A 10,683-nucleotide genomic window follows, 5' to 3' on the forward strand; every position below is an offset into this window, starting at 1 on the left:
CCTTAGATACTTGCTGCCAAAGCCTTTGACAGCATGGAGTGGGGGTATTTATGGGCCACAATGTCGTGGATCGGCTTTGGGGAGATGTATATTAGGTGGGTACAGCTATTGTACTCTGCTCCTAAAGCAAGAATCAGGGCAAATGGCAGTATGTCAGATAAATTTTCTCTTTACCAGGGCAAAAGTCAGGGGTGCCCATTGTCCCCCCTCTTATTTGCTATCACCATCGAACCACTGGTGGTGGTGATAAGGCAGGCTTCCGATATAGTGGGATACCGGTATGGGAGGGTAGAGTAGAAAGTGGCCCTGTATGTGGACGACCTTTCATTGCTTTTGGTAGATGCAGGGGGGTCCCTGGAAAGGGGTGTTGTGGGTCATCTCCAGTTTTGGGAAAATATCAAGACTTGCTAGAAATTGGGACAACTCAGTTTTGATGCCACTAGATGAAATGCTCTCTAATACAGTGGTGACTTGCACCCCGGTGCAGGTGGTGTCGGAGTTCAAATATTTGGGAATTAGGATATCCACTAAACTAATGGATTATGAGCGTCTTAATCTCGCCCCCGTCTTATTCAAGTTCAAACAACAAATCTTGACTTGGTTCAAACTGTACCTTATGGTGGTGGGGAGAGTCAATTTAATTAAAATAATACTAATGCCCCAGCTGCTATATGTGGTCCACAACGCCCGGGTGTGGCTACCGCAGTACAGGTTCTATAAAATAAACTATCTTTCGAGGCTTAATTTGGGAAAAGAAGCGCCCAAGGATGAAGCTAGAGTATCTACAAAGGCCGAAGGATGAAGGGGGACTGGCTTTATGTAACCCTTGGTGCTATTATTTAGCAGCCCAGAGTCAGCACATGGTGGGGTGGGGGACAGTGGGTTTGGAGACCTCGGTGGGGGAAGATTTTACAATACGTGGTCGGAAAAGGCCCCCTGTTGGCCAGTCTGGAGGCGGGAAAGATTTGCTTACACTACACACCATATCCTACTATACAGTTGATTGATAAAGTATGGGGTAAGGTCAAACAGTTGAGCCAGGTAACGGGGCTCACTAGATATGCCCCCATATAGGACAATCCCAATATCCTGGAATTATTATCCCTTAAGTTTATCGGGCAATGGAGGAAAATCAGTATCTGGTATCTCCCAAGTGGTTGAGGGAAACGAGTTTAAAACTTTTGAAGGACTACTAAAGGACTACCCATTGGGACATGGTATGTTTTACAAGTACATGCAGTTACGTCATGCATTTGAGTCGCAGAACAGAATAGCACCAATTGTTGTACAACCGGACAGTGTAATTAACATAATAGAAATGCAGAGAGGTAAGGCAGGTTGTATATCAATGGTCTATGAGGGACTCTTGTCCATGTCTGTTGGGAAGCATCCAATTGAGGCATATGTGAAGTGGGTGGAGGATTTGGGAGAGATTTGAGAGGAGAAATGGGAGTCTATTCTGCAATGTCACCAAAATATCTCTGAGTAAAGTGAAAAGGCTCTTGCAGTTATATGAAATGTATAGTCTATAAAACCGCTGTGTGGATGCATAATGCGGGAGAACAGATTCCAAGTGCCTGAAATGTGCCGTGGCAGAAGCAGGGATCATACACATGTTGTGGGAGTGCCCGTTTTTAGAAGGGTTCTGGATCATAGTCTTAAATTTAATTAAATCGGTGATGCAAGTGGAGCTACCCAGGATTCCTTTGGTGTGTGTACTGGGCTATGTGGATGAAGTGGGAGCGGAAGAACATGAGAAACTGGCAGTTGTATGACTATATGCGGCAAGGAAACTTATTGCTTCGTACTGGCTATCAGAAAAAGCACAGACGCGTAAGAAATTTATCCAAAAAGTGAACTTTATTATTCGCATCGAGAAAAATATTTATATTAAAAGGGGAAGGAGGATACAATATGAAATGATAGTGGCTTCCACCCGTGTGATTTATGAGATGTTCAAAAAGATTGCATTTTTAATGTAAATTATTTCCCACATTCTATCATGAAAAAGACTTCTCTGTGTGAGTTCTCTGGTGTCCAACAAGATGTGATTTTTGGATAAAACATTTCCCACATTCAGAACAGGAGTAAGGCTGCTCTCCTGTGTGAGTTCTCTGATGTTTAACAAGAATTGATTTCTGTGTAAAACATTTCCCACATTCTGAACATGAAAATGGCTTCTCCCCTGTGTGAGTTCTCTGATGTGTAACAAAATGTTGTTTATGTGCAAAACATTTCCCACATTTTGAACATGAAAATGGCTTCTCTCCTGTGTGAGTTTTTTGATGTGCAACAAGATCTGATTTCCATGCATAACATTTTCCACATTCTAAACATGAAAATGGCTTCTCCCCTGTATGAGTTCTCTGATGTGAAACAAAATGTTGTTTATGTGCAAAACGTTTCCCACATTCTAAACATAAAAAAGGCTTCTGCCCTGTGTGAGTTCTCTGATGTGTAATAAGATGTGTTTTCTGTGCATAACATTTCCCACATTCTGAACATGAAAATGGCTTCTCTCCTGTGTGAATTCTTTGATGTGTAACAAAACGTGATTTATGTGCAAAACATTTCCCACATTCGGAACATGAAAATGGCTTCTTCCCTGTGTGAGTTCTCTGATGTTCAACAAAACGTGATTTATGTGCAAAACATTTCCCACATTCTGAACATGAAAATGGCTTCTCCCCTGTATGAGTTCTCTGATGTGAAACAAAATGTTGTTTATGTGCAAAACATTTCCCACATTCTAAACATAAAAAAGGCTTCTGCCCTGTGTGAGTTCTCTGGTGTCTAATAAGATGTGTTTTCTGTGCAAAACATTTCCCACATTCTGAACATGAAAAAGGCTTCTCTCCTGTGTGAGTTCTCTGATGTCTAACAAAATGTGATTTCTGTGCAAAACATTTCCCACATTCTGAACATGAAAAAGGCTTCTCTCCTGTGTGAGTTCTCTGATGTATAACAAGAAGTGATTTTTGTGTAAAACATTTCCCACATTCTGAACATGAAAAAGGCTTCTCTCCTGTGTGTGTTCTCTGATGTCTAACAAAATGTGATTTCTGTGCAAAACATTTCCCACAGTTTGAACATGAAAAAGGCTTCTCTCCTGTGTGAGTTCTCTGATGTATAACAAGAAGTGGTTTTTGTGTAAAACATTTCCCACATTCTGAACATGAAAAAGGCTTCTCCCCCGTGTGAGTTCTCTGGTAACTAAAAGACTCTGAAGAAAATCTTTTCTCCCCTGTGTGAATTTTGTTAAGTATTTTTTCAGATTCTAAAGTTGAAAATGATGTTTTCACTGTAAGAGCATTTCTATTTTGAATGCTTGTTTTGTGACTTTTATTTTTCTTAATAGTCTGTGATAAATCAGAAGTAGGTTCAAAAGAATGAGAGGATATATCCTTGCTTTGAAGAGATGATGCTATATCTGGAGCAATGGCATTCACTTCAGTTACATCTTGTGGCATATCAAGGTCATTTGATTTAAAAACTGAAGATGTCAGTTGTGCCTCTGATCTCCTGGTACAGTCATCTGCCAAGAATAAAATTTTTTAATAATAATATATATATAGAAATGAAAGGATATGATTTATGAAATAGCTAAAGAAATTGCAAGTTATGTAGTAATCTATAATTAGAATATTTACTGAAACAAAAAATGTTCATAAATCTAACAGTAGTCAGTAATCAGAGCAGGAAGCAGTAGACCATGATGTTCAATCTTCTTTGTTCATTTTGCATCCCAAATATTTGAATAATAATCCACCAAACAATGTTTTCTGGCCAAAATTATACCAAAAACCTACTCGCTCAGTGGGAAAAATGGATGGTTTCCACATTAGTTATAGGTGAAAAACTCTTGAAAAGCAATATGGCTCCATAATTCAATAAAAAAAAATCCCAAAACCAAATGTCCTCAATTCTTCTCAGCGTTGTAGTGGCCTAAACACTGTTACTATCCATGTTTGGCATTGCCACAGGGAAGAACCCACAAACATGTACGGTGTGTGTTTCCTGGAGACCAAGCTGGGTGCTATGTATTGGGCAGTATATCGGCATATTTGTAATTTTCCCTCTAAAACATCCACTCTTTGCAATTTTCCAGAGACTGCCTCTGGAGTCAAAAATAGTAATTTCGGCTAAAGCAGAATACAGTAAATGCTATTTACTGACTATATGTTGCGGTATCACGATTTGTTTTAAGAACATCCAAATGCAATGTTTGAAGCAAAATTTAGGCTACTTTTTTTTTTTTTTTTTTAGTGAACAGGAACAAATTAATTTATAATCTATAATTCTATTTTGACAGGAAAAGGTTTCCCTAGATTAATCAACCGTGTTCACTCAGTCCATCTGGGTAATCCAGATTGTTTAAAATTTGCTGGCATGGAACGAGTCGTTATCTCACAAATAGGAGGTAATACACACAAAATCCTGTTACAAAAAGAAGCAATCTGGATAATTGACCTAAAGGCACTTGGCACTTTAGGCTCGAATGAAAAAAATGAAATGTCAGTTTTTCTTTGATTTGATCATAACTTTCCTAATTTAACTGATATGAATTATTTTGTATGCCCTATTATTAATCATCTTCTCTGATATTGTGCCCCTGTATTTATATTTCCAATTGTTACATTGTATTGTTTTTAGTATGGTTTTTTAACTTTTTCTTCACTTTTTGTATTTGCACTTGATTGTAATTATCGCTGTCACCTGTTTTCACCTTTACGGATGTGGGAGGTATGCTGGTGACAGGTGGACATGTAGAAGCGCTATTCTAAGCGCAAAACGGCAGCCATTATCCTCGCTTCTCGCATCCTCTCCCTACCATCGTATGTCTACATGAAATAAAGGACACTGCATTTTATTTTGGGTGAGTGCCTCTCTTCCTTCTAGGATTTGGTGGACTGTACCATTATGGCTCTTATTACTGGCACCCCCTACTATTTTCATGTCCCAGGTCTCCATTCCAGTTTCCTCTCTTCCTTCTAGGATTTTGTGAACAAATCAATCTTAAATTACAAATAAGAACTTACATTGTGTCACAAAAAAATCTCAGACACTGGGATCAGATTCAGCATAACAAAGGTGTTATCAAGTAAAGTGACAGATGTCAGATTGGAGAAATGGGGCCTGGATAGGAGCAGAAAACTGGCTGCAGTGGAAAGCCATGAAATAAGAGCGGCTTTTTTACTAAATACTATAGAGAAAACTGTGACTATAGACAATAACACATCTACTAAAATGATCGCCCTCCACCCGACAGCCTTCACCGTCAGTGATTTAGTAACTAGAGGGGACACATCTGGAGTAATTACAGTATGTGGCTCGGGGGCTCTCGGCAACCCAAACTAATGTAGGGGCCAATATCTTCTGTCAGATGAGTTTCTTGAAGACATTAGACATTTAGAGAGAGCGTTCGTTAACATAGTCCAGTAAATCAGTGTTGTACTCATTTACGATGGACCATTGGCGCTACTATGAGTTTTGGCCAGAAAAGTAGAAGTAATAGTGTTCCCCATTTCAGGAGCAATTGTGCAGTAATCTGAATTCCTTAGGATCAGAAACAAAATAGAATTCATGATGATCCTGTAGATGCAAGTAACTGTATTTTAGAGCCATCAACCACGCTCAGCTTAGCGATTTATCATGGCGGAGGTGTCATGTTCTTGTGTAGTTAATCACAATCCTTACTTACAGCAAGATGGAATTGCAGCTGTATATTGCTCAGGCCAAAAGACTACTACTACTCCAGCAGGATACAGCTAAACCCCCACTAGGTGGAGGCAACACAGGTGCAGGTGGAGCCATTCACACTCACTTCCAAATATGGAGGAGGTGATGGCTGGATGGTAAAACTGCACACTGGTGGCTTGCATAGAGCACTGTTCACACTAGCAGACGCACAGTCACAAACCCGCAGCCTATTAGGTGACGCCCATACTATTAGATCAGGCGGGCTGCCAAGCCGTACCCCCACTGCGCGCTACGTAGGGACAGAAACTCTGATAGCAAGGCCTAACAAAAAGGGGCCTGGCTGTATCCTGTACAAAAATGTTTTTGAGGTTTTTTGTTAGCGTTATGGCCATAAGACGTAAGCCTACAACCCTCGTCACGGGAACCTCATGCTTGTAGGTCCCTACACTATATATAATATAAAAAAGCAAAAAAGAAAATATCATTACTTAAAGCAAGATGGAATTGCAGCTGTATATTGCTCAGGCCAAAAGACTACTACTACTCCAGCGTCTACAGCTAAACCCCCACTAGGTGGAGACAACACAGGTGCAGGTGGAGCCATTCACACTCACTTCCAAATATGGAGGAGGTGATGGCTGGATGGTAAAACTGCACACTGGTGGCTTGCATAGAGCACTGTTCCCGTGACGAGGGTTGTAGGCTTGCGTCTTGCGCAGTGGGGGTACGGCTTGGCAGCCCGCCTGATCTAATAGTATGGGCGTCACCTAATAGGCTGCGGGTTTGTGACTGTGCGTCTGCTAGTGTGAACAGTGCTCTATGCAAGCCACCAGTGTGCAGTTTTACCATCCAGCCATCACCTCCTCCATATTTGGAAGTGAGTGTGAATGGCTCCACCTGCACCTGTGTTGCCTCCACCTAGTGGGGGTTTAGCTGTATCCTGCTGGAGTAGTAGTAGTCTTTTGGCCTGAGCAATATACAGCTGCAATTCCATCTTGCTGTAAGTAATGATATTTTCTTTTTTGCTTTTTTATATTAATCACAATCCTCTTTGAAGGAGACAAGTGGGATTGGAAAGAACATCTGTGCTCTATCCCCACAAAGCAGGACCTGGAGACCATGTTTAATAGACTAGAGGAGACTCAGTAGGCATCAGAGTGTATGACCTAGAGTCTGACACAACGTCTTCAATAGAGAACCAATATCTTATGTCTGAACGTACCACTCAGATCTCAAACATTCTAACATTTATAGATGATATAGAGAACCGTTACAGACTAAACCATCTCTGTATTTGTGGCCTGTCTGAAGAAATCTCTTCCCATATGCAGGAGAAAACCATTAATACTTTATCCTATGATTTAATTGGGAGGAAAGAGGACTCGCGTATGGAAATGGATATACTTCACAGAGATATTGGTCCCAAGTCCACCGTGGCCTGAAGACCACGTGATGTTGTGTCCTGCATTCATTTTTACAAGGAGAAGTAAATTCTTTCACAAGCTGCAAGATCTAAATAGAATATACAGCTGGAAGACTGAGGCATGGCTATCCTCCCAAATCTGGCCAGGAGCACACTACAACTTCGTAAAGCCTAATGATCACTCACTCAGTTTCTTCAAGACCCAAGGGATCTCCTACCACTGGAGGTTTTCTCATTTCAATTTTTTGCAAAAAAAGATGGACGCCACGCAGAATCTAAGAATTTGGGGGACCTCCCGACCAACTTATCTACCTTCGACTTGCCTCAGATCCATCTGCCAGAATGGACGGCACTTCATACTCTACCCCCACATGCTAATTGTGAGACAGAGCTGTCACCAAAATTGCAACGCTTATCCCTCAGTGATGGGCCTCTTAAGACATGAGGTCTTCTCCAGGATGACTGATTGACTGATCTGTACTTATTACCATCACTAGAATTACAATTTGGTCATTATTGATGCCTTTAAATGGTGGTCAGGAGTTTGGTTTGAGAAATTGTATCAGGAAATATTTGTTGGGGTTTTTTTTAAACCTAATCTATCATTGTCACTTCCTTTTCCTACTTCTATTATCTTTTTTTCTGCTTTCTCTCTTTCACCTTTATTCTCTCTATATTGGTGGGTATACTATACATATTTTGGATATTTGAGTAATACGGGTCTCTTGTGGAGATTATCCCTGTCTTGGCTTCCTCAACCCCACTTAGATTGTGGGACCTGTTGATAAGGTCCAGTTTTCTCCTGCTAGGAGTTAATAGTTTAGTGTGGCCTATGGAAGTTGTCTCTTCCAATTTCGCATTTCTCCCCAGGTTTGTCTCCTCTATATCCTATCTTAGTCGTTCTCCCTCCCTTTCTCTACTTGTGACATTTACATCTTGTATTGTAAATAGTCCTTTGAAAAGGAGTCAGATATATTAATATCTACATACAAAGGGTCTCAATAGTTATGCTTCAGGAAACATACTTTAAGGCCTCTTTAGTTCAAGTATTCAAATAGATACTACAATGCCTGTTCCCTTTCTACTAACCCAAATAATAAACCGAAGGATGTTTCTATTGCTTTCCACAAATCTCTTCTCTACCAGATTTTGGAGTCGCGAGTTGATTTAGACGGTAGATACATTTTCCTTATGGTGTGTATTGCTAACATTTATTTCCTCAACACAGAACAAAGACCATTTGGAGTCAAAGTTTTGCAGTCATTGGCTGAGTTCACCGGGGGGGGGGGGTGTCTCTATCATTCTGATGAGATACTATGTAGATACAAGAGGAATTGGCTCTGCCTCTAGCTCCTTCCTCTCCCTCCTCCCTGTTTCCAGCTTCTCCCTCAACCTCAAGTTCCTCCCTCTGCCTCTAGCTACTCCCTCCTCTCGTCATCATAGAGTCTCAGCAGTAACAACAGATCAGAAATATTCAATTTTCGTTATGTCCCATGTGTAACTCAGAGGCTGCAGATCTATTTCACATGTGTTGCGATTGCCCGGAAAGGAGGAATTTCACTGCTCATGGAATGGTGTCTCGTCATAAAAGGGAAGTTTGGCAAGAAAGACTGGACCTTTGTAATGACCCGATCAGCACATTCAGCAGAAGGGAGAGAAGGAAGATTCAGCAATAAGATGTCAAGATTCTAGGAAGTCACCAGCATCATTACCCTCCGCTTTCTCTTAGGGGTCCACCATACAGATTAGATTTTTCTTCCCATAATTTTCTGAATTTTATGCACATTCTACGTACACTGTCATTTGGCTTTGCAGCTTAGAGATCTGGGCACCTAAGGGTCAACATCTTCTAATTTCAGGGGATAGGATGGATCCTACCTGTAAGATCTGGCTGATACAGATCTCACTCCAACAGAAGGGCGTCTAATGCCCAAAATAATGGGGACAGTGTTGGGTGGAGGAGCATGTGGTGGTCTAGCAGCAGAATGGTGACCATTTTCTATGATGGACTACAACCCTGATAAAGCAGCCACAGCCGGTGACTGAGAAGAATCTGTGACTTCTCTGCATTTAGTGGTCACTACTCACCTGGGCGGTTATCTGTAGGAATCTCCTCTTTACTCCGCTCATCACCCCTCACATATGTCTCTGTAGTATTAATATAGGGCAGATCTTCCCCCTGAAACAAATATTGTAAAAGTCACAGACAGATGGAGAAGTCACATCCATGATCAGCTCTAATCCTGCCATCTCCACCGCTCTCATTACACAAGTATAAACCATATAATGCTGGATATTAAAACAAGACTGAGCACAAGACCTTTACAGCTGTCTACACATCATAGGGAGATTTCATGGCACCTTCTCTCCATCTACCTGATGATCCTGAGGAACATCGGGATCTTCTTGTTTACAGTCCTGTGGGAGAAGAGGACGGGGACATCTCTCTGGTGTTGTCCTCTTACTGGATAGAACTGGAGGAGACACATACAGGGACTGAATTCATTCCTTACATACAGATAATTATAGGCCGTGTGTATTTAGTCCTGTCTATTACCTGATGATGTGAGGGGCTGGGGAACCTCCATCATGACGTCCTTGTACAGATCTTTGTGTCCTTCTAAATACTCCCACTCCTCCATGGAGAAATAGACGGTGACGTCGTGACACCTTATAGGAACCTGACACATACAATGATACCGTCACCCCCGATCCCTTCATAGCGTTACTGTATAATGTCCCAGCATTCCCAGCAGTGTCACCTCTCCAGTCAGCAGCTCAATCATCTTGTAGGTGAGTTCTAGGATCTTCTGGTCATTGATGTCCTCATGTATCGGGGGGTGAGGTGGAGGCCCCGTGATTGGGCTCAGGGGTCTTCCCCATCCCTCAGACACAGGGGCCTGACAGCGCTCACTAGAGGTCTTCTTCACTACTGTGTAATCCTGGTTATGGAGAGACACAGTAATAAATCTCACTCCAGACATTTCCAGAGTCCTCACCTCTCCAGTTCTGTCCATCTGTTATTCCCATAGATAAGAATGATGTAATGTGACGTCATCAGAATCTCTCACCTCTCCAGTAAGCCGGAAGAGGATCTCTAGGGTGAGGTGTAATATCCTCTCCGCCATCTTGTCCCTGTCCATTTCCATCCTTGATGGGGTAATCAGGAGAATTCTCTTATATAGAAGATCTCCACTGAGAGGATCAGATATTGTAGGGACCTGAATGGGGAGAAGATGACAATGTGACATCATAAAGAATCCTGTATAGTAATATAATTACTGGAGACTTTATATCCAATCACTGGCAGCAGAAATAACGCTAACACGTATGACATGAAGAAGAAGACAATTCATGACTTTGGGCTGCGGGAACCAAAGTGAAAATCCTTAATCCAATAATATTGAGAAGCGGGTTTTACTCCATATGTATGGCATGTGACCATTTTATGAGTATTCGCCTGTTGGGAGGTTTTTTTTTTAATGTTTGCCATTGTTTGCGGGGGTTTAGCTTCTCAGATTTTTTCGTCTGATTCTTAAACTGCAATTTTTTTTAAATAG

General features: G+C 41.4%; 1 protein-coding gene across 1 annotated transcript; it reads right to left on the reverse strand.

The window, feature by feature from the left end:
• Positions 1-1,875: 1,875 nt before the first annotated feature.
• Positions 1,876-10,334, reverse strand: LOC142259037 (uncharacterized). Its single transcript, XM_075331568.1, has 6 exons — positions 10,195-10,334; positions 9,886-10,065; positions 9,681-9,804; positions 9,500-9,597; positions 9,212-9,302; positions 1,876-3,535 (listed from the first exon to the last, which is right to left on the reverse strand). Exons 1-6 carry the CDS (start codon positions 10,270-10,272, stop codon positions 2,001-2,003), a joined length of 2,106 nt encoding a protein of 701 aa, XP_075187683.1. The 5' UTR covers positions 10,273-10,334; the 3' UTR covers positions 1,876-2,000.
• Between the last annotated feature and the right edge of the window lie 349 nt (positions 10,335-10,683).

Source organism: Anomaloglossus baeobatrachus, assembly GCF_048569485.1.
Source record: "Anomaloglossus baeobatrachus isolate aAnoBae1 chromosome 5 unlocalized genomic scaffold, aAnoBae1.hap1 SUPER_5_unloc_23, whole genome shotgun sequence".
NCBI classification, from domain to species: domain Eukaryota; kingdom Metazoa; phylum Chordata; class Amphibia; order Anura; family Aromobatidae; genus Anomaloglossus; species Anomaloglossus baeobatrachus.